The 23,142-nt window shown below is 50.7% G+C and overlaps 2 protein-coding genes across 4 annotated transcripts in view; one reads left to right on the forward strand and one right to left on the reverse strand.

Annotated features, from left to right (window-relative positions):
* Positions 1-7,011: 7,011 nt before the first annotated feature.
* TAT (tyrosine aminotransferase) lies at positions 7,012-23,121 on the reverse strand. 3 transcript variants are annotated; one of them, XM_026857112.1, is made up of 13 exons: positions 22,596-23,121; positions 20,446-20,552; positions 14,537-14,779; positions 14,253-14,357; positions 13,397-13,464; positions 12,857-13,015; positions 12,543-12,681; positions 11,981-12,033; positions 11,489-11,641; positions 10,476-10,604; positions 9,952-10,035; positions 8,435-8,533; positions 7,012-7,646 (listed from the first exon to the last, which is right to left on the reverse strand). In XM_026857112.1, the coding sequence occupies exons 1-13, from the start codon at positions 22,634-22,636 to the stop codon at positions 7,503-7,505; spliced, it is 1,524 nt and encodes a 507-aa protein (XP_026712913.1). In that variant the 5' UTR covers positions 22,637-23,121; the 3' UTR covers positions 7,012-7,502. The 3 variants fall into 3 exon arrangements, with proteins under 3 accessions (XP_026712913.1, XP_026712915.1, XP_026712914.1); XM_026857114.1 differs by lacking the exon at positions 20,446-20,552 and having other exon boundaries at positions 22,596-22,626; XM_026857113.1 differs by lacking the exons at positions 20,446-20,552; positions 22,596-23,121 and adding an exon at positions 16,378-17,914.
* The window catches only part of MARVELD3 (MARVEL domain containing 3), a 1,652-nt gene continuing 1,360 nt past the window's right edge, over positions 22,851-23,142 (forward strand). Inside the window, exon 1 of the mRNA XM_026857009.1 lies at positions 22,851-22,912. Coding sequence (XP_026712810.1) covers positions 22,851-22,912 — 62 coding nt within the window. The remainder of the gene's footprint in view (positions 22,913-23,142) is intronic.

Below are 23,142 nucleotides of genomic sequence, written 5' to 3' on the forward strand. Positions count from 1 at the left end.
GAGCACACCTGACCTAGTGCAGCAGCAGTAGGCTGTAGGAGTAGGCTGAGGAGTGATGTCAGAGGTAGAGACTCGAGGTTACTACTCAGTGCTGACACTGGAGAAGACTTCCTCCCTGAGGGCACGTCTTTGATAGTCTGATGAGGGAAACAGGCGTATCTAGAGCAGAGGAACCAGCTCAGCTGAAAGGTTTGACCAACCCCTTTCCCTGTCTCCTGCCATCATCAAGAGTAGATGCCCAGGGAAGAGAACAAGATGTTTCCTCCTTAGGTGCTCTCCTGGCCTGAAACAGACTCTGGAGTACATGACTCATCTCTCCGAATGCAGGTGTCCAGAATAAGCTAGTGAGTGATGTGTTAGGAGTTCCTGTTTCTTTCTGTTGGCTGTGACAAGATTGGGGGATGATGCTTGTGAGTAGACATCCGCACTGAAGCTGTCTAAATTCAGTCGAGATCAAGCTTGTCTTTGCATTTCACAGCACCTAGATTTTTTTTCTATTCACTTGTCCAATCGTGGTTTGGACTCACAGATACTTTTGGCATCAACAGTATTCCATGGCAATGTGAATGTGTTTGGCTGCATGCTGTGAGAAATACTTCACTCTGTTTTGAGCCTGGCATATAAAAACTGTATTTGATAATACCACTTTTTTTTTTTTTAATCGAGAGACAATGAGTAATTTCTCCCTATTCACAGTCTTTACGCTATACAGGATTTTAGTATCTGGTCTCATATGCCCTGTAGAACGCAACTCATACCAGGTTGATATTGCAGTTCATGGGAATCATGATGTGAAAATCTCTGTCTCCACTGATTGCAGAAGGAGCCCACCTGACTAAGTCAGAGGAATAATAATAACCCTGGAGACATCTGTCACATGCAAGATAGATCACAACCCTGTGCAACATACAAGGGGACACAGACTGATGAAAGGCCTTCATATGTTCTGCATCCTTCTCCTCTCTTCCTTAGTACATCAACTCATCTGTCTCATGAGCCCTGCCCTTGAAAGCACTCTCCCTTGGAGACAGCAATGTTTATTCACTGGCAGGACTCCAGGCAGAGATGAGAGGGTCATTGTCTTATAAAATCTGAAGGAAAGTTTGCTGTCTTGCAACATCCCACCTGACTCAGATCACAACCTTGACCTTTGAAAAACATTTAGACCCAAACGCAAGGACCGATACGCCGCCATTTGTTCTTGCCTTCCTGGCAGAAAGACAGATTCATGAGAATACAAGTGTCGCTCATGTGTTTGTTAATATTTATTTAGAGGGAACAGTTAGTTCCCGGTGTCACAATACACCTGCAAGAGGGGTGTGATGGGATGGTTCACATTTCCTGCATCCCAAAGGTATGACATCAGGGAGTTCTGTAAGAGAGCAGTGACTGTGCACTGGCGAGTGCTTGGCACAGGAGGAGATCTCCCTTTCAAAGCAGAGGGACTTTGGGTGTTTTCTAGCTGGCACCACTAAAGCTGTAAAGACATAAATGTATGGTTCTGTGGAACTGACTGTGACAGAAAGCTACACTGTGGCCACTCACACAAGGACTGTACATGATCTTCCCTACTAATCAGTGGATTTTGCATACTGCTGCATTTTTGTGTTTTGAAATGCACAGGGAAAACCCTGCTCCTTGCAGAAAATAAAGAGTAATCTTAAAAAAAAAAAAAAAGTTTGTATGTCAGTTGCTCATCACTTCCATAGGGATGAAGCAACAGAGGAGAACTCTGGCTTTTGGAAATAGCTTTTTTTTTGGCAGGGATGCTGTATACAGTCCCTCTGGTGGCTTTAGAAATCATCTTCATGGGGGATGGAAAGGAAAGGCAGCAGTCAGGCGAGCTCCAGAACACGTAGGAGCAGAGGCACAGCGTCTGCACTAAATTCCATCCAGAGCAAGTTCCTCCTGAGCCAGAGCAGATCTTGCCCCATGTGGCTTCCAGAACAAGGAAAGCTGAGACAAAGGACTGATATGATGTCCTATGAGACCTCTCTCCAAGGGCCATGCTGGCATGCTTTGCACTCACGTTGCTATGGCCTTTCCGTCGTGTTTGAGATAAGTTTTAAAATTACATTTTGGTTTAGAAGCAGTTTGAGATTAGCACATAAAGTCAATAGTTAGAAACTGCAAATTTGCAAAACACATGTTCTAGATAAACTGGATAACTGAATTTCCATGTGAAAACCTTTACATGTATGGAAACAAAACCTGAGGTCAAGCATAGCAATAGGTTAAAAATATTCTTCAGATGAAGAAAATATTTTTTCCATTTTCACTGTGGGAAAGGAAAGGTACCAGAAAAAAAGAAACAGTGGAGCCTAGAATATCAAAGCAAATGAAAATGTTTCCGGAGTGCGCCTGCACAAAATTAAGTGTCAGAAAGATAAAAATATAATAGTTTTCACAAAAAAGAAGCAGCAGAAGTGGTAATTAATGCTTCTGTTAAAGACAGGATTTATATATCACTGTGGAGATGGTACAGCTTTCCAAATTAAAGAGATCTTTGTGCACATACTGTTTAATGTCTTTATCAGTGACATGAGCAATAGGACAGCGTGCACCCTTGACAAGTTCACAGACAGTGGACGGTTGCCTTCCCCTCTCTTATGGGAGGCTGCATCTCAGAGTTGCACAGGATGAGACACTCAATACAAACAGAAAATCTTTCACAATGAGGGGTGTCAGACCCTGGAGCAGGAGACTAGACAGGCTGTAGGATCTCCATTCTCGGAGATATCAACACTCATCTGGACAAGGCCCCTGCTCTAGCTGACCCTGTTGTAAATAGGGGGTTGGACCATAAAGCTCCATAGGTCCCTTTCAACCAAAATTACTCCACAATTTTGTGATTTCAGATGGCAGTAGCAAAACTTGGGCAAAATGAATCTTGCCTTAGAGAGATGCATCCAAAGAGAAGGACAAGTGAACAGTTTGGGAAAGGAACAAACCACTGCAAAACATGTACACAGACTTGAGCACTCCAGTATGCAGTGAAGGCAAATGAGCCATAAATGCAGCCATCAGGAACTACAGAGTGATACGTGGTAGGCAGCAGGAAAGTCATAAAGAAACATCCAGGCAACAGAGCATAGCTTTTAACTGAACAATTTTGCCCGCGTTCTGTAGAACAAAAGAAAATGGAACCAATGTATGTTGCTACTGAGGGTGTAGCAGTTTGGACCAGCAGAAGACTTTTAGGTCTTCTTTTAGGTCTAGCCATTGGCAAGTACGATGAAATTACCATTGCTGAGTGCAAACAACTATTCCCCTTGTTGAAAAGGGAAAAAATAGTAAGGAAAAAAAATATTTATTCAGCTTTTGAATTAATTTCGCTGGTCAGCTTCTGCCTTCGTTATGTACATGGGCATTCTAAAACCAGAAATCTGCACATGCACTGAAGCTTGGAGTAGAACAGCTAGTCTAGAGTTGAGAGGAACAACAGCAATAAGCAGAGCTGAAGCATGCATAGTCCACATAATACCCCGAGTGCAGAAGCCCCTGTGCTAACACCAACCACTTCTGTCAGGCATCCTGGAAATAAGTCGCTCAGAGCTACTGACAGCACCTGTTTGCTCTGGCAAGGCTTCAGGGAACACTGATCCTTGTCAGATAAACTAATTGAAGACAAGACATAACCAAGCAAAGGGCTGGTATTCAGTCCGGGCTCCCAGCACTGAGGAAGAGCCCATACCACACAACCAAACCATGAGGAAGATCTGTAAGTCTTCCACAGCGCTGGGATCCCAGGTTGAAGGCCAATATAGAAGATATAACCACAACCTTGTTCTGACCAATTGTTAAGCTTAGCTTGCCAGCTTTTAGGTGCCTTCCAGCTACTGGACCCCTGCTGAGGCTGTGTCTTTCGTGGCTGTCCTGTCAATAGCAAGACTTTGCCCATGCTGAGCCTTCTTTCTCCTCCAGAGCTCCTCTACCCTCTCACAGTCTAGTCTGCAAAATCCCTCCCAGTCAGTCACTTTACAGCCCACTGCTGCTGCCTCCTCTTACACCCGCAGTCTTCCCGGCCACTTCGCCCCCTTGTGGAAACGAATCCGTGCCTCCCTTTGCCATACACCAAGTATTTTCTTCCTCCAGCCCTCATGAACAGGCCAGCTCATCTGGCCTCTGACAGGCCCACTCAGCCTGGAAAAACGAGGTTCCATGCCCACCCTCATGTACAAAGCAGCTTTGCACGGCTGCCTTCCCCTGGGGCCGTCTTCCCCTCCCACTCCCATGCAATGCTCGAGCCTCACATGAGCTCCCCGGCAGGCTGGTCCCTGGTTTACCAGGGCCTCTCTGATCACCCCCAGACTGTTTCCCTGCAGCCGTCCTGGGTCTGGCTTAGGGCAGACCACATCTTCCCACTGCAGGTGCGCAGGGCGCCTACATGTTGGTGGCGAGCAGGAGGGTTCATCCAAACCCTCAGGGCCAAGGGCCATGGCACTGGCAGGAAGATGCTGGGGGGACTGTTCCAGGCTGCAGCCCCACTGTGGGCAGTCAGGGCCGTTGGAGAGAGGTGGGGTGAGACCAGGACCAGGGGCTGGGCTGCATTCCCCTTCCTGAAGCACCTGAGGAGCTGATGGCCTCATTGCCAGCAGATGTGAGCCAGCCCAACCCGCCCGCAGGGGCAGCTTTGGGCCCTGCTGGGTTGGGCCCTGCTGCCAGACCTTTTGGAAGCTGCGGCCCTGTACATTTCACCTTCATTTGCTCATGAGCTGACAAGTTCCTTCCTTGGGAAAGGAAGGAACTTGGTTGCCTCACTGTCTGGGTCCCCATGTCTGGGGTAGGTCACCCTTCTCCTAAATGCGTCCAGTCCAGTGCAGAGGAGAGAAGTAGCACACTGCAAGCCTCCTCCAGGGTATGCAGCTGGTGCTCTCCAGCTGAGACAGGGATGGTGGGTGGCTGTGGATCAGCGTGTGAGCTGGCACAGGTAGGACATGGTGACAACCACAAAACCACAGACAAAATGCAAAGAATAAATTTGTTTTCATTACCTCACCAACTGGGAGACCCCCAAAGCAGCCCCCAGGCAGAAGCACACAAACAGGGACGCAGCGCTCGGTCCAGGCTAGAGCATCGCTGAGCAGGCTGTTTTCGCCTGTATGTCAGGGATTCACGCAGGCATAGCTTAGCACTGTGCTTTGATCTTTCCCACAGCAGGGCAGAAATCTCAGACATGTTCAATAGGTACCTCTAAGTCTATCACAGACCTGTTGCCTAAACACAGATGTTCTACTTGTCAAACACAAGACTAAACAACAATTCATATGATATATGTGTTTTTCTACTCCTCAGCTGCAAGTCACTTGGGCATGTTCACAATCCTCCTTGCCAATCTTCCCCTGCCATAAAGGCACTGAGGGAGCTCAACCAATGCTCTGCAGACCTTGTCCAAGCATCTGAGGAAGAGCAGCTCCAGACCCGTGTCTTGGCATCTTAGTTGGTCTCAGTGCTGAAGGGGCTTTCTTTGGCACAAAACACCCCTAAACACCAGCTCGTATGACCAGAACACCTGAAAAATGGTCCTAGCACATTAATGATTTAATGCTAGCTTGGTATTGCAGCAAGGAAAATGTAGGTGTGGTCAAAATGTTTGCAAAAGATGGCAAAAGAGGATGTAGCCTTGAGCAATCTAACTATCTTGAGATTTTGGGCTATATATATGGCTATGTCTCTGGCTCTCTCAGTGTCCCTGGCAAAATACTGCTGGGCTAAGAACAAACAGAATGGTGTTAATCATTGCAGAATATTTTCCTGTTAACACACACCTCTGAGGGGACTCTGAAAGTAAAGGGGTCCATGAAGGGAGAGCGGTCTGAAAAGAGCAGCTTTCTCTAAAAATGGGGTCCATTTGTTACTAACGAGAATTAAAGCCACAGAATCCAAAATATGTGGAGAAGAGCTCAAGGAAACAGATGAAAGTTGACAGCTGTAGTAGATGCAAGACAGCGTAACAATGCAGTAAGGTCATGCTGTAAAGGCCTCCTGGCCCAACAGACCCTTCACACACCAGCCTACTTATTATTTGTCAACGTTTTATCTTAAGCAGCTCAGGTTATTTGGCTCTATTTGGAGGTCTAATGGCATGAAATCTCTGAAGCCATCTACCATTCACCCATAGACCCAGCTTCTCTCTCTTTGTTCTGGCATTGCTTTCTTTGAAGGGAAAGGATGTGGCATGGACACTCAGCTGATGTGTCAATAACCTTTTCATACACTGCTGTCATTCTCAGATACCTCCCCTCCAACGGAGTGCTGGTGCCCTGACTGTCCTGGGCAGGGGAAGGGGAGACATTGAGATTTCTACGGAAACTGGCAGGAGGTCTGGCAGTGTGTAATCTAGAGCTAGCTCACTTCTGGTGTTGCTGGAGAGGCACAGCTCACCCTGGATCCCAGTTCTGCAGGAGGATAGGTGAACAGAGCGGTGTGTGAGGCACTCCCCAGGCTACCCCTCTGTTGTTTTCAAAATGGCTCCCTGTGGCCCTGGGCAGCTCACAAGAACAGGCAGGCCAACGGGCAAACGTTACTGTCTCTTGACTGCCGAGGCACTCCTGTTTCCACAGAATGGACAGACACTGGGCCACTGGGTCCTTATCACCTGATGGGGCTGATGTATTCGGCCATCAGTGGCCCTGGTGCTGTTGGCACCTGACGAACCCTCCACACAGCACAAGCGGTGCCCACTCCTCGCCACTGCAGCAGGGAGGCTCGGCTGCCCCCGCCTGAGCACCCGGGCACCAGCACCTGGCCTGGCCAGTGGTGGGCAGGGGCTGCAGGCACCAGCCGCTCTGCCAGGGCCGGGCTGTGAGGGCCAGCCAGGGCGGTTCTGTGGGGAGGGGCACCTGGTGGTGCCTCGAGGGCCTGAGGGTCCCGCCATGCCCCCGCCGGGGCAGCCCTGGACAGCCAGCGGCCAGGCAGAGGCTAGCCTGGGGCACTGCAGCACCGTGGGCCGAGCAGGGGACACATAAGATGGCCAAGCCAGGCCTGGCGCAACAGGAACATGGTGCAGGGACTGGCACGTCAGAATGTTTATTAATAAAAAAAGTCACAATAACTTACTCCCTTTGTCGCACAAAGGGCTCGGTATAAAGATCTCTGGCCTCCTAAGGTAACATGGGGAAGTGAGAGGCGGGTACTTTTGTCTTGTCCTCCGAGACAGCGGCCTTCTCCTGTCCCCAAGGGGACGTGCAGCCAGCACATGGGCCCGGGCTGGGGGCCTGGCCCAGCAGCAGCCCGGGGCCCCCACCTGCAGCGGACGGTGCAGATGCAGAGAACACGAGAGCCTGAGCACAGAATGCCGGAGGGTGTGCAAGCTGCAGTGGAGGAGAAGGGAGAAGGGGCTGCTTCTTCCCGTAGTGCTGAGGGGTCTATGGAGGACAAGAAGTGAAGCAGCAGGACAGCAGCTGCTTGCAGGCCCGGGGGGGCTGGCTGGAAGCAGCCCCGCCTGCCCAGCTGCTGCCATCATAAGGTCTTGCCTGGCAGAGGCAGGAGGCCAGCTGTGGCTACTTGTCACACTCCAGATCCTGGGCCCCCTCAGCACCCTGGTAGTGCATCTCACAGAACTCCTGAATGCGACTGCAGGCCTCCAAGATCATCTCCTCTGGCACGGTGATCACCACACGGAAGAAGTTTGGGTATTCAAAGCACTGAAATGAGAAAGGATGAAGCTGTCAAATTACCTGGGATAGTGCTGTAGTTTCAGAGTCCTGCCTTGGGGCCATGTGCTGCATCAACAAGTGAAAAATAGTCAGTGTAGGACAGCAGGGCTCAGGTCTTGCTCCCTTAGACTGTTTTTTCGCTTCCAAGCAAATATCCCTTCTCCGTCCATGCAGACATGATGCTGTGAGAGTGACAGGCCAAGGGACTCTGTATGGACTAGGCAGGACCCAGGAAATGGTCTGGAAGGAGACAGGGAAGGGGAGGGCTGGAGAGGATCCAAGGTCCCCTCTGTCATCAGTGCTGGAAGTGGAGCCGGGAGGAGGTGGGACAAGGCACAGATGTTCTCAGCCTGTGCTCCGTCCCTATGCCTACAGGGGTGGGGGACTGGAAATGGGGTGAAGAAAGGAGCACAGGTGGGAGCAGTCCTGTGCCTCTGAGGCAGCAGCTTCTGCAAGGAGGTGTGGGGGTACATAGGGTCCGGGGGTATGTAGGGTCCAGGGGTCCAGCTCTGCCAGCTTGAGAAATACAGAGCAAGCCTGGAGCTGGGAAGATCCTGGCAGCCTGACTGAGTGCTGTTAGTGAGCCAGAGACGGCCTGTCCCCATGCCTACACACCACATGTGGAGCTGACAGCCAGCACAGACACAGCGTGATGAGGCATGGACACTGCACACACCTCCCGGCCTGTCCCCAGAGCTCAGGGCTGCAAACCCCTGTTGCTTCTCTCCCTGCGCTTTGGCCCCGCAGCTGCCTGGGGCTCTCAGGGTTAGGCTCACCGTGGCTGGCAAGCAGAACACAGACTGCTCCGAGATGAGCCGCTCAGTGAACTCCACGTCATTTTCAAACTCAGGGAAATGCTCCATCTCAATCTCAACCTGCAGCAGAGATGTAACATGGCAACCAAGGGCACCAAAACTATCTGTAGTGTCCCTGCTTACCCACATGGACCAGCAACTTCCCAGTCAAGCACAGCTGTTTGCCCTCATTTTTTGCTCATGAATTGGGCTGACTGGAATGTAAGACACAAACAGAAATATATAAATGAAAATTTGGGTTTCTTTAAGAAGTATTCATTAACTACTTAAAGCTAGAAGTTCAGTTAAGGACAACTTTAGTAAAAAGCTGTTGGCAAAGATACAGGAACCAATGAGAAGTGAGAAGGAAGATACTGAAAAACAGCTTGGGGGAGAACTCTAGTCAATATGCATTAATAATTCTGTCATGCAATAAATTCATGTGGTAAGAAAAAGACAAACAAGAAAGATAGCAAGGTCTAGAATATCACAAACAAAATAAATCCTTGTAGGATGATACAGTTCATAAAATGACACTGAAATGCTGGAATGTTCAATATATATTTCTGTTATGTATTTGAAGAGGTGGAGGCTGTCCCTTTATTACATAAAGACACAGTGATATCCTGGCTATTTGTTTGTAACCAAAGATTATTTTAAACATCTTATGAGAATGTTCTTAAACAAACCAGGTGAAAGATAATTTGCACGTAGAAGTTCTGAAAGAGCCAGTGGAAGAAAAATTTTACCAGATGACTTAATTTGAAATAAATGTTCAGATACTGCAAAAATACAGTAAGTGTGAAAGAACCATAGACCTGTGCCTCTACAAAAAGAGCATAAGCAAAATGTCCTGTGTAGTTCTGAGTAAGAATGGAAACAAGGTCAACTAATAGAGACTTATCTATAGGACTGATATTGCAGTATTCTCCAGTTCTGAGTCCAGATTTTTATTAAAAACTGGAGACGCTATGAGACAAAAAACAGATTTAAAATGTGTTAAAATCAAGAGCTTGAAATCTCTCAATTGAGCTTGTTGAGATGAAAAGGGAAGTTTCACCACAAAAGTTAAAAAAAACAGGTATGGAAAAAGGCAGAAAAAGAGGCAAGAGCACAGGCAGAAGACAGGCATACTAGTGGGAAGAAGGCTACATCTTCAATGGGAAGTATGATAATCTGATTTGTAGTGCAGGGGCTTCCCATTGCCAGCTGGCTTTAAATCCAGGTAAAACAACATTGTCTTGAAAAGTACAATTCATTGATTTCTGTGCAGGAGCAAGCGGGTGAGATGTACCAGCCTCTGCTATGCAAGGAGTGAACAACATATTCTGGCCTTTTAAAGTGACCGAGGGATGTGTCTACTGCACAGGGCAAGTGAGAATGTGTGGTAAGAGAGACCTGGTGCCAAGCACCACTCTGAAGCCACTGACAAGCAATGGCCACCAGACGTGGTGTGAGTGTAGATGATCTGGAAATGGCACGTCGCTCTCCTTGCTTACCATGAGGTACATGGCTCCGGCAGGCTGGACAGGCTGGAGGCCAGGGATAGCTGATAAGGCAGCATAACAAAGGTCAGCATTGGACTGAAAAGCAGAAAAGAGAAATTTCAAAACAGGAGAAATTCCAGGAAGCAGCTCAGCAAATGGAAGCCAAGCTCTAGACCAGGACTATAAACAGGTTTGCCCACTGCAAATAAAGGAAGACTGAATGCAAACAGTATGGGTGATCATGGCCTTGAGCACAGCAGTCGTGACTGAGCTGAGCTCAGCAAGTCAGTGCCAAACACCCCATCCCCTGGGTCACCAACTCCAGCTGCAGGGCTGGGCTGCCTGAATCTTATTGCAGCCCATATTTCTGCCCCAGTTACCACATCTCCTGCTGGAATTTGATTTGTTAGCCTCTCCTAGTCACAGATAGAACTGCACCTTCAAGCAGGATCAGGAGAGGGATGATGAGCTAGAGAGATATGACTCCCTCCAAACAATCATGAACAAACTGTGCTCACCTGTCACAGCCTGTTTACCTTGAGGATGCTGAGGGTGTTGTGGTAGAATTCAGGGGGTGTTCGGTGCAAGATACGTTCCAGTGCTCCTTGGACAATTGTACAGGGTCCTAGGATCCTTTGGCTCAGTCTTACAAGGCCATCCCTGATCTGAAAAAACATGGTGATATTTGCAGCTCAAGCTGTGCTTCTCTGAAGGACAAGAACAGCTCCAAGGCCTACTCTCTTATGTTCCTACAGCTGTTCACATTCATCTCTTCAGTGAGCACAGAGTACTAAAGAACATTTGCTTGACTATATGCCAGACTATTTACAGTGTCATTCTCTGTTCCTCAGTTGCAGACTGTAATGCCAACAGAGACAACCTTTGGAGCTTCCCAACTGGGAAAAGCTGGAATAGAGCTAACACTAATAGAGCGCTGTTCCAAATACCACTTTGCATTTCCCTTAGGTCTGGGCTCACAATCCACACTTTCAAAGCCAGGTAGGGACAACCAACACTGGCCTTCAGCTCACTCAGTCGGTCCTCTCTTCTCCCTCTTCCTCAACAGAAAGCTCTCTAGGTGGACAGGTTGTGCAGTAGATGGTTATTCTTGTAACACAGATGAACAAACAGCCAGATAAAGCACTGGCAGCACTGCAGGGTGCTTCTTTTAAGAGACACTATATAAGAGCACATAGAGACCACCCCTGGACTCCACATGCTGGATAAGCCATGCAATACTGTCAGTGCACACTGGAGCTATTTGAGAAGAGAAGGACACACACAAAAAAGACAATGCATTTATGAAGGAGCAGCAGAGACAAGGAGAGTGTCACAGTGTAGATGTGCGTAGAAGTCCATGTATGGGAGCAGATGGAGTGAGGAAGGGACATGAAAAGCCCTAAGGTGCAGAAGAGCATGTAAGCAATTGGATGACACCCATGTGAGAGCAAAATTGCAGTACATGCCTGTATCAGTTAAAGCCCTGATGATCCACACACTGAAGACACTCCAGTCTGTAGCTGTGACAGCAACACTCAGCAGTTCTCACCTCATTACCAAAGATGTCTCTTCTGTCATGAATCAGGATCCAGCCCATCCGCCAGCCAGGGACTAGCCATCGCTTTGCCAAGCCACCACAGGACAAGATTGGCACGTTGGTGCTGAGAGTTGCAATGGGTTCATATTTGCAGTCTGCAAACACCTGTGACAGGAGGCTGTGTTAGATCTGTCCCTGCCTCTTATTGCAGGAGCTGTGGAGGCGTGCATGAGGCAGAACAAGAAGGGAAGCAAGGAAATGATGGGAAATTGGTGGTGAAAGCTCCCAGCTTCAAGCTGTGAACATGGTAAGTGCGCTCACATGAAAGTGAGCAGTTTGGGAAGAGGAAAGGAGCTGGACATGAGAGGTGCAGGACTGCACACCAGAGGACTGGGAACTCTGGCACAGCGCAGGGGAGTGGAGCTGTGGCTCACCTCTGGAGACCTGGATGCATCAGAAAGGACAGGCAGCATGGGGGTGCAAGGGACTACAGCTGACACTCACCATGTCTCCATAGATCTCATCAGCAAGGACAGGCACGCACTGTCTTGATGCCACTGTGGGAGAAAGGGCATTCAGCCTGGCCGCCCTGTATTCTCCACAGGAGCAGACTTGCCCATTGCTGCAGAGCCTGACAGGGCTCTAAGGGAAGCTCTGTCCCTATCTTCCCCCTACAGACTGTTCTTTCTGAGAGCCCAGGCACTGGAGAGCTGTGCCCTGACTGAGCCTAGTTCTGCTTTCACCTGCGGGGGCAGCTGCCTCCCTCCCCCAGCCCTCCCACTGACAGGCTGGGCTGCGGAGCAGAGGGCTCCCCGTCAACACTCTCCTCTGTGGAGCCAGAGTTAAGTGAGCAGTCGAGGCCACACAGAGTGTTTTAGGAAAGGCAAGAGACACGGTCCACACGTTCTTGCCCAGAAAAGGCAACACCTTCACACTGAGCAAGCCCTGCTTCCTGAGCTGGAGTCAGTCATGAGGGCAGAGGCAAAGCCCTGGGCTGCAGCACTGCAGTGACCAGGACATGGGCGATGTGGGCAGACACTAGGCTGCAACCAAGGCCCAGGCTCACCTGCCAGGATCTTCTGGAGATGGCTCTTGCTGAACACAGAGCCACAGGGGTTTGATGGGTTGTTCACAATGAGGCAAGCTGTCTTCTCATCCACCAGAGATTCCAAATGCTCCAAATCAATTTCCCAGGCCTTCTCGGGCTAGCAAAGTGAAGGGGAAGAAACAGCTGAGGAATTGGACTTGCCACACAGAGTGGGGCATGACAGGGTGCCCAGGGTTGCTCGGGTTATCTTCACCCATGCCCCAGGCAGGGCCAGGGTATTTCTCAGAGGCAGAAATGTCAGGACTGCTCCTTCCAGGCCTGCCACCACTTACCAAGAGGTTGTAGAGTTTGACCTCAATCCCCATAGACAATGCCAGAGTCTTGTAGAGGGAGAAGCCGGGCCGTGGAACCAGGATGTTCTGTCCTGGGTTGGCCAGCACTGCCAAGGCAAGCTCTATGGCCTGGCTGCAGCCACTCGTTAAGATGACATCCTGCAGAGAGCACACAGCAGTTCATCAGAAAGCACAGCCCCTCTGAAGTGTCCCAGCCACGTGGGAGTGACATAATGCCCAGGCTCTACCAGGTGAGAGCTTCTCACCCAAGAAGACAAGTCCAGAGCCTGACCAAAAGCTGGAAACCTCCAACAGCTGGAGAACTCAGCCTCCTCCCGAGGACGGTGGAGGAGAAGGGCTCAGGGCAGGGGGTGAGGGCAGCAGAAGGCTGCTGGGGACAAGGCCATGGGCTAGCCTTCAGCCCACAGCTGGGCAGGGGAGGAAGAGAGCTGGGGCAGGCCCCCATGCTGTGTGGTCTAAGCACGGGCAGCAGCACCCTGCCCACACTGCGCGGGGAGTGCCTCAGCTGGGCACCAGTACCTGGGCCTCCAGTGGTGCCTCTGGGCAGTTGTAGTATGCGGCCACTGCTTCCCGGCAGGACTGGTAGCCTGGGGAAAGAGGAGCCAAACATGGAAGGGATGTTTTTCCAGACCGCTTAGTTTTTCTTGCCAGTACAAGGCTCACAGCTGCCACCCAGCTGGGGGAAGCCCATTTGTGACACAGAGCCAAGGCGGCAGGAGCTGTCCTGCCTCGGGCCAAGCAGGGTGCAGCCCTGAGGCTGGGCCAGGTGGGCCAAGAGCAGGGACAGACCCTGGGCAGGGAGACAGGCTCTGGCCCCAGATGGGCCAGACACAGGACTGACAGGAGGAGGGCAGCCAGAGAGCTGCTTTGACTCCACGGGAGGCCAAGGGCTATTACCTGGCCCTCACTGCTTAGTGATGGGATGGGAGCAGCCTCCCTGTCACCACACGGCATCTCAGGTGAGGCAGGTGTGACCTGAGCTCTGTGCAGGCTTTGTGCACTGGCTGCAAACAGGGCTCATTTTGTCTGTGAAGTCAAGGCGCCCAAGGGGACTCCTCGTCAGGGCAGTTCAGAAAGAAGCCTGGCTGCAGCTCACAGCAGGGAGACATAGTCCTGAGCCCTTCTGGGCTGTTGTAATGGCTGGGGCAGCAAACACAGCTTCTACAGGAGGCTCTGGGCCTCAAACAGATCACACAGGGAAGGGCATGCAGGTCTATCTGGGGGATACACATGTTTGCATGCTCATGGGATTATAGGTGAGGGCAGCTGCAGGGTGCTACTGGAAAGATGTCTGTGGGCTCCATATACCTGCGGTGCTGTAGGGCCTGGCACATGCCTTCATCCTGCTCTCACAGGAAGAGCTTTGTCAACTTACCAACGGATGGAGCATAACCGTTGTAATGTCCTGAGTCCAAAGCCTCCTTCATAGCCCGTGTGACCTCATCGTTTGTGGGAAGGTTTCCAAAGACCGTCGGGTCTCCTTTTCAAAGATTGAAAAATAGTGAAGTTCTCACTGATCTGTGGCAGGGCACAGAGCTGTGTGGTTGTCTGGCCTATCCCTGGGTGTTCGCACAAGCTTTGTGCTTCAGAGCCCTGCAATCTGCCAGCCACACAGTCAACCCCACTGCCCAGAGGCTTTGGCCACAGCACTGTGCTCACCTAAAGACAAGGAGATCATAGCTTTCTTTGGGTTAGGCTCCACCTTCATGCTGTCTACGATGGCTCGGACAGGATTGAAAGTCTTCTTTGACATTTCAGAAGCCCTGACAGCCCATCTTGGCTTCCGGCCCTTCACCTTCCCCAGTGATATGCTGTTCCCATTGGTCTTGAGATGAACATCCAGCACAGGGGCATGATCTCCATGGCCATTCACTTGGATCAGGTATGAGTCCATCCTGAGAGCTGTCAGTGTGGAGTGGATTTCCTGGGCTTAGTTAACAGATGCCAAACAAGGGATCTGCCCATTTGGGGACACAGCCCACGATTCTCCAATAGTAAACCTTCTGAAAGCTGTAGGCCCCCCCCCTCCTGCCTATGGATAACTCAGTCAGCAGCAGCAAGTAGGGCTTCATTTGGGACCAGGATGGAGTGAAACCCCACACATAAGTGAGAGGACAATGCAGTGGGAAAGATAAAGGCACCTCTCTGTGCTAGCTGCACCCCTGCCAAGCATGGGCTTACTGTGCTGGGGAGCAGGTGCCATTAAAGCCAGCGGCCAGGACTTAGCAGCATGTGGTGGTTGCTGCTTGACTGCAGATTCAATGTTCCACTGACAGAAGGGCCAGGTTCACCCCGCACCTTCCCCAGCTATCAGCTCGCACACCTCAATCTGCCACCACAGGAATCAGCCCACTATGTGTGTTCACATCTAGAATGTCTCCCAAGTCTGCAGTCAGAAATGCAGCACTCTGAAAAACAAATCTCAGATGCCAAAAAGCTAGTTCTGGCCAGTGTCACCACGATGCACTGGGCAGCGGCAGGGTATAGGTTACAGACATTTGCCTCTTAGCTGAGCAACACCCCGGTCCAGAGAGCCTAGATCAAAAAGCAGTGCTTAGAAAATGAAGCAAGACTGCTACGGCCAAGAGGGAAACCTGGGAGGTGGCTCTGCCCCAAGGGTCTGTAGTCCTGCCCCAGGCTGGGTAACAAGCAAGGCACAGAAGAGGAACAGCTGCCTTCTAGGCCCCAAAATGCACACTCCAGCACGTATACCCAGAGCACAAGCCAGACCCAGCCAGCAAAAGCCTTACAAACTGCTGCTGACCTAGGGCTTGCCACCGGCAGAAGGTTAGGGGCAGGGCACAGGGCAGGCAGAGATCTCCTGAGCCACCAAGTCCATTCTTGCTGGTACTGCCACACTATCTTGTAATCCTGCCACAAACCGCTTATGCTCTCTACACTGCCCTATTGCCTTGCTCCACTGACTGGCACTTCAGTGAACAGCGGCCCTTTTCTGATGGCAGTTACTTAGACCCATGCTCACAGATATTCACAACACACCTAACCCTTCCCTGCTGCAGAAACTGAGCTGGAAGGGTTGTAGCATTGCCTGGTTCAGACAAGATTTTCCATCTGAACAAATTTCTCACAGCTTTAGTGAAGTCTGCACCTAGAGATGCCCCATGCTGCTGCAGTTACTCTGCCAGCTGGACTGCATTAGCCTGCTTACAGCAACCCAGGCTGATATAACAGGGTCACAAAACAGGACTTCAGCTTCTCTGCTGCTAATACCTTCTGGGTCTCCTTTCTACCAAAAGCAAGACAGCTGAAGAAGCATGCAGCAGGGCTGCATAAAAAATTGAGCAGAGAAATAAGCCACATATCTCAGTTGGCCATAGCGCAGAGGCTGTCCCCCAAGAGCCTTCACACCACCCAGCAACACGATTCTCCTGCAAATGGGAGCTTCAGACACAATGGACTCCTTCAGCGTAGGCAGCCAGGGCAGATCTCCCTGCTTCTCCCCCCCAAAAGAAGCAAGGTACCAGAGCATAGCACTTTACCTTCTACAGCACAGAGAGGGAGACACCAACAAGCTTGGGGGTCCAGTCCCTACTTCTCATCCAGGACAAATCCCCTTGAGAGGAAACTCCTGCAAATTCTTGCCCATGAAATAAGCCCCAAAACTGGGCGTTGAGAGCGAATCGTTTAGCCATTGGCTCAGAGAGAGGGCTGCTCTCCCCACCCAAAACCACCCTCTCCTCCCCATTGAAAGTGTGTTCACTTCAAACATCTGGAACATGCCTGCTCATTAACTCTTTCTGGGGGCAGCCTGCCCCCTTTGGCACCACAGTCCTCAAAGACTGCGGAAGCAAATCTGCACAGAGTCCAGGTATTCCAGCCCTAGCATCTTGTAATGCACCAATAGTGGACTGATGGACCCCAAAGCCTGCAGAAAGCATCAGTCTGTCCTCACCTCAAAGGCTCTGGGCTCCCAGTGCACCAGCTGAGAAAGGAGTTTGTGGCACCATTACAACCAAGAGCTATCTCCCTCCATAGGCTGAAGGGAGGCAGGCACTTCCCTAGCTGGTGTCTTGGAGGCACCTGGACCTGAAGGGTTAAAGGAAGCTCAGGTTGCCATGAGTTTGGGGTGGGCTTTTTTTGGTTGCTGCAGGTCCCAGGCAAACTCATAATTTTGGCAGCTAACAGGAATGATGCAATTCTTCCCTCTCTGATGGTTTTGCAAAGCACAGGTGACACCATTCCCAGAAGGCTCTTTTTTGCTAAGTGATGTGAAATCTATGCATTCCTGTCCCTTGCCTCCTGCAGGCCTGGGATAAATAAGAGAGGCATCTGCACCCTGTCTCAGGGGCTAGAAGCAGGTTGGGAAGTGGTGGGGTGCAGCCAACAAGTCCAGCCAGGGTTCCTAGCCCCAGACTGGCTGGCAGGCCTCCCACAGCTCCTGGGGGCTTTGGACAAGGAATAGAACCTTTCAAAAACACTTCACAAATGTCTTGTACTGAAGCTGCTTGGGCTCTCTTCTGCTGAGACCTGCACAGTTCCAGACTACTTTCTTCTTTTTACTGAAGCCTGATATGAGTGACTTTCAGAAGTCTATGCAGGCCTTTTTCAAGCACCCATGGTTATTTTCTCACTTTCCCTAGCCGGCCCCATGCTGCAGCCCTGCCAGGATTGAATGTGGCACTGGGAGGCCTCAAGGACGATGCTGCATGTTCTGCCTAGCAACAACCCAAAGCTGACGCAACTAGAGCTCTACCCATCATACTGCACACAGCTGTGGGGTTCAGGAAAGGGCACACTAGAAGCCTGCTGCCAAGAGGGGAAAAAAATGTGGCTCTGGAGACATAGGTAGATGCAGTTACATAAGGCCGAGAACTTGGCCAGACGCAGGGGGAGGACAGTGGTGCACAATGGGGTCAGTGGGTTTCTCCTGATATTGCTATGCCTTTCTCCTCTCTCTGCAAGACTCCAGGCCTCGGGATGCTCTCACATGGGCTCTGCAGCTCCCCTCCACCTTGTGGTGCACAGAGCCTCCCAGGGCTGAAGCAGGAGCACACAGATCAGCACTTCATGGTCTATAAATACAGCCAAGGCACCCGCAGGATGTATTTCTGACAGCAAGACAGCGGGGCTGTCTTGACCGTCAGGACCCCTGTACCCCACTAGCCCTGACCAGTCCTCCCCCTGCAGTTTGCCTCTCCCCCTCAGCAGCTCTCCTCCACAGGTATCTTCCCGTATACCTCTTCAGCTCCCTCTTTCTTGTGTACCTTGAGCAGGTGATTTTTGTGTCTTCCCAGTGGAAGAAGAAACTGGTGATGGCCTCAATGTTTTCTTGGTACAGCCTCACTCTGGTACCACGACTGCCCAAGAGTGCCATTCCTGTGAACAGAGGCCAAGCCAGCAAGAGCCAGCAGTTCCCTTTTCCAGGCCCAGATGCAGTTAGAAAGCAGGACTGGCAAAGGGCCACTTGAGCGGAGCACAGGATCAAGCCTCTGTCTCTGTCAGGCTGCAGGCAGGACATGCACCAGTGGGGCTTTGACCACGTGCCCTGCTCCAGGGACAGACACTCCACTGATACTCTGCACAGAAATCCACTGGGCTGAATAACAAATCACTTTACTAGTTACCTCCTAACATCTTGCTTTTATTTTCAGCAATTTCTGCCCACTCCTTTCTGATACTGGTACAGCCCCAACCAGCTCAGGGCTGGCAACCACAAATATGTGTGTAGCTTAATCTCTGGTCTCTGCATTTCCTATTGAATCAGCTTTTAATAACCAAATATGCGATTTTTCCTTTTTTTTTTTTTTTTAAATCAATTTATTGTTACTCTCATTTAAATGGGCAAACAGCCTTCTTGGCTCTCATGAATTTTGTGACTGTTTATCGATTCCCACAGCATATTTACCTTTATAACACTGCGGCAGGTTTTCTGAGATGCCAGGGACAAACCTTGCCTGCGACAGGTCAGGTCACACTGGCGCTCTGAAAATGCACATATTCAGAGCTAAACCTGCCTTGCAGTGTGCACAGGGCTGCTGTGCCGAACCTACATATAACTGCATGAGTCTCTGATCAAACCATGATGATATTAATTAGCCAGCATTCACCTGAAAGGGAGCATAGCACCTGTTATCTCTTTGCATAATCAGAGCAGAAAATCAGCTCCAAAAGAACCCGGCTAGGCTCTACAAAGCTGTGCAAACATTGTGTGTAAGAGCCAGGGTGATGGCACAATCCACACAATGTGACTCAAAGCCAGTAACTGAGTGACTCAAAAATAGACAGAAGCTACTTGATCTATCTACTGTCTGTAGTTAGAATCAATTTTGCTTTGATCTCAGAAATAAAAATCTGAAAGACATTAAAAGGTAAACAGCACAGTCTAGCCAGAGATGCCTCATTCTGGAGAAGTTGCCTGCGCACAGCAAGCAGTTTGCAGGGTGAGCTGGGCTTTGGAAAGGGGAGCACTGGCACCTATGGCTTCTCTGATCTCTGCCTCTCCTCTGAGAGTGGGCCGAGGTGGCTCACATGGCAGCAGTGCAGGGCGCTGCAGCAGGGACAGCGATACACTGTCCAGCTCCTGGTGGAGCTCTCCTTGGCAGGCCCCAGGCCAGACTGAAAACAGCTGCGTTAATGAACGCGATCTCCTACCACTGCAATTTCCCACTGTCAAGAAAAGCAGGGAATGTATGAACCAAATGCTTTCATAACCACAGCCTCCCACAATACCAGTGTCTGCAAATGCAGCGCTGCAACGCGATAACCGCTGTGCTGGGCTATGCAGTGGCGCTGGGGCGGGGAAGGAGAGCGGTGGCGCGGCGGGCCCTCGCAGCACTCAGCCTGGGCTCCACGTTCCTCGGAAGCACGCTGAGGGATCTGCGGGCACCCCAGGTTAGTGGGGAGTTGGAAGCACTGCTGAGCTACAGGCCCAACAGCCACAGTGACAGACTTGCAAGCCCTGTGACGGATGCTGAGGAATGCGCCCCACAGCATGGACGTCAGTGGCTCCTGGGTAAAGGCACAGTGAAGAGAAACACCTTGTCCAGCCTTGTGCTTTGCTTACATCCAGGTAAATATGATGTTCCCTGTGTTTTGAGTTGTGACTTCAGAGACTTAAGCTGTTGTGTGCTTTGTTGGGCCGCTGCCCCCTTGATGGCCTTGAAGCCACAGGGACAGTGACCAGCTGGTGGGGATGGGATGGGAAGGGGCATGGTGGCTCTGTGGGACGAGGTGACACCGTGAGCTTGCTGTGAGTGGGGTGGGCAGAACCAGGCACCTTGTTCTCTCAGAGCACAGACAGGACAGCCCCTCTCATGACTGAATTTGAGCCCCAGCAATGGAAACCCACCACCTGCCCAACCAATCTGCTCCAGCAACAACTGCTCATCTCCTTACAAAGTGGTGTATTCCATGTGCGTGTGAGTATTGTCTTTCTTTGAGGGTGCCTAAGTCACATCTCTTTTGCTTCAAGCTAAGCTCACTGCTTCCTGACTGTCACAGCAGCAGACAGGGAGAACAAAATATTCCCCTCCTGGACAGCAGTGTTTTACAAGTTTGCAAGTTAAGACACCTCCCTATTAACAAGCTCTCAAGTTGTTAACAGACACCTGTTCTGTCAAATGAGAAGACTGGGATCGATCTTTTTCTCATAGGTTGTATTTCTAGAGCTTTCTTTTGCTTTCCTCTGGATCCTCTCCAGCTGATCCACTCGCCTCTGGAAACACAGAGTGCAGGATTAGAGGCCTAACCAGCACTGAGGGGGCAGGGGGGGGCAGAAGAGTTTCTTCACATGTCCTACTTGTGACATTCCTGTTTATACACCCTAGCTATGTTAGTTTTTTTCGCAACAGGATGACATTTGTGGACTTGAGTTCAGTTTGCCATTCACAATAACCTCCAGTTCTTCTCTGCAGCACTGCTGCATCGTCATTGTGCTGAGCTCATTGTTCCTGTGATTATTTATTTATGTGGGACAGTCAATAAATCTGGCTGTGGTGTCCAGCAGTGATTGTGCCACAGGTCCCAGCTGCCTCATGCTGGAGAAACATGAGGTAGTTCATTATTTGCTCCTTCCACTTCACCCTCCAGGTTCCCAGGGAGGGCACTGAACCAGGTCAGCACTCTTGGCCCATGGCAAGCCAGGCCAGGCCCTTCCTTCCTTAGTGCAGCAATGACATCAGGAGTAGCCAGAAACAGAAGAGCCAAAAATTTTTTAAAAATTAGAAAGAGGAGCCAAAGCAGAGGTGAAGATTAATATTGGCGTCCTCAGCTTCCTGTTGCTCTCTTCTGCTGACTGCTCCTTGTTGCAGTGAGAATAGGAACCCAGAAGACAAGGCTGACCAAGCTCAGCTATGGTACTTTGAGCAGTAGTGAAGTGACACAAAGCATTTTTTTAACATTTCTCAATATAGCAACAGAAATGAAGACTGACTCAGTTCTAAAACACCTTGAAGTTTGTACCTCACTTGTTAGCAGCAAACACTCTAGTAGAACACTGAACACATGACCAGAGCAGTGCCTCCCAGCTGTCTTTGAACAAGTAATTCCAGCACATCACAGATTCCAAAGAAAGCTTCAGCTCAGGTTGCTGGATGACCAGCAGCAACACTGCATAAGAAACACTTATTTCATCCCTTCTTGTGACTCATGAGTATTCAGCTTAGTTGTTCATGGCCCTCTCATGGCAGTTAAAAGCTCTGCTAAGCCAAATGGTGTTGCTCAGGATCTTGTAACCTTTTAAGCTCATCCTGTGCATGGCAGCGAGGAGGCCCGGGCTCTGGCACATGAACACGAGTGATGCAGTGCATGCACACCAGAAGGGGTGTGTGCAACTGCCTCATTGCTGAGCATCTGCACTAACCTCAGGACCCCTGTCCTAAGCTCCCCACAGTCTCTCCATTTCCTAACTTATCATCATCACACAGTTCCTGTCCTACCTGAACTGGGGGTTCAACAAAACTGTGAGTTGTTTTGTTCTCTCTTATTCCCAAACTAAGTATATTTTAAGACAAGTTTTCAGATCCCCCGTCCTTCTTGGAATCAGACAAAATGTTAAGAAAAGTGTTTTTCTACAGTGCTGAGGTGCAGTGAGTATTGCAGCCTACAGGCTTCTCACGGTATCAATCTATAGGGTTGTTGCTGTTGCCCCTGCAAGGACAAAAGGGTGAAGTAATCACTGTTGCCACCAATCTTACAGATGAAGGAAATGTACTGCTGCATCTTAGTGACAAATTTGGACCTCTGGGGGTACATATTCACACTGTGTCTGAGACCTCAGGGTGTAACTCTTGTTTCCCTAAATGCAATAGAAGTATTTCTATGCAATGCCAAAGCTTTTCCAGGCAGCCTTTGATCAAACTCTTGAATAAAAATATTCACGCTGGCTGTCAGGTTCTCTATGCTTCCCTCTGTGTTTCCAAATTGTCCTACCGATTATTTTTTTCCCGTGACACACAGCCTTTCCTGAATCAGCTCTGCCCTTACCAGCCCTGAGAAATGCTGACATTGTGCATGGTGGGTGAGATCTTGGGCATTTGCCTTCACTCCAGCAACCACCAGTAAACAAAGGAGCAATTCATCGCCTCTGCTGACGGGACGGCAGCCAGTCCCACTGGGCAGCGCAGTGGGATGCTGTTACTGCGTGTGGAAATGTGGCAGCCAGTAAAAAGGTCACATCACACTGTTTGAAGTGGCCTCCAGGGATCAGACACAGAAAAGATCTACTCGGTTCTGTAGAGGTGAATATCAGGAAAATTACCTGAAGGCGTCCTGCGCAGCGCTGAGCTGGGACCTGGCCATTGGGCCGCAGGTCAGATCCCCGGGTGCTGATGACTGGAGACGGGGCTCCGCAGGCCGGGCGGCGGGAGCAGTGGAGGGATGCTGGGCATCGCGGGAGCGGCGCAGGACGAGGCGGCAGCACCCACCCTGCTCTGACACAGAACCCTGGTGCGCCCGTGTCTCGAGGGCTGCCTGGCCCGGGCACTGCACCTCGTGGGGGTTTAGGGGAGTCAGGATGGGCTTGGGAAGGTCCAGAGAAGGGCGGCTGATGCAGCAGAGGGCACGTGCCACTGCTCGGTGAGGAGAGACTGAAAAGGCCAGGACTGGGGTTCAGGGGGCAACAGAGCGACGGGACTGAGGTGCGTGAGGGCGGCAGGCACAGCCGAGGTGGACGCAGAGCACGTTCACCAAAACCCGCCGCCGCTGGAAACGGGCGGGCGCTCCGTTTCCAGTGGGCACAGACGAGTGCTCGTCCTGCGTCTCGGGGCCTGGCGCGGACGGGGCCCGTGTCGGCGCGAAAGGAGCGG

This window comes from Athene cunicularia (assembly GCF_003259725.1).
Source record: "Athene cunicularia isolate RWA chromosome 11 unlocalized genomic scaffold, athCun1 chr11_part2, whole genome shotgun sequence".
NCBI classification, from domain to species: domain Eukaryota; kingdom Metazoa; phylum Chordata; class Aves; order Strigiformes; family Strigidae; genus Athene; species Athene cunicularia.

What these genes read in the sequence shown, in the direction of transcription:
- TAT (XM_026857112.1), bottom strand. Translation starts at nt 22,636, where the DNA reads ATGGCCAGGTCCCAGCTCAGCGCTGCGCAGGACGCCTTCAG. An exon ending in GCTGCGCAGGACGCCTTCAG is followed by an intron (nt 20,553 to 22,595) that starts GTAATTTTCCTG and finishes CTGTGTTTCCAG; the next exon opens with AGGCGAGTGGATCAGCTGGA. An exon ending in AGGCACCACTGGAGGCCCAG is followed by an intron (nt 13,016 to 13,396) that starts GTACTGGTGCCC and finishes TGCTCTCTGCAG; the next exon opens with GATGTCATCTTAACGAGTGG.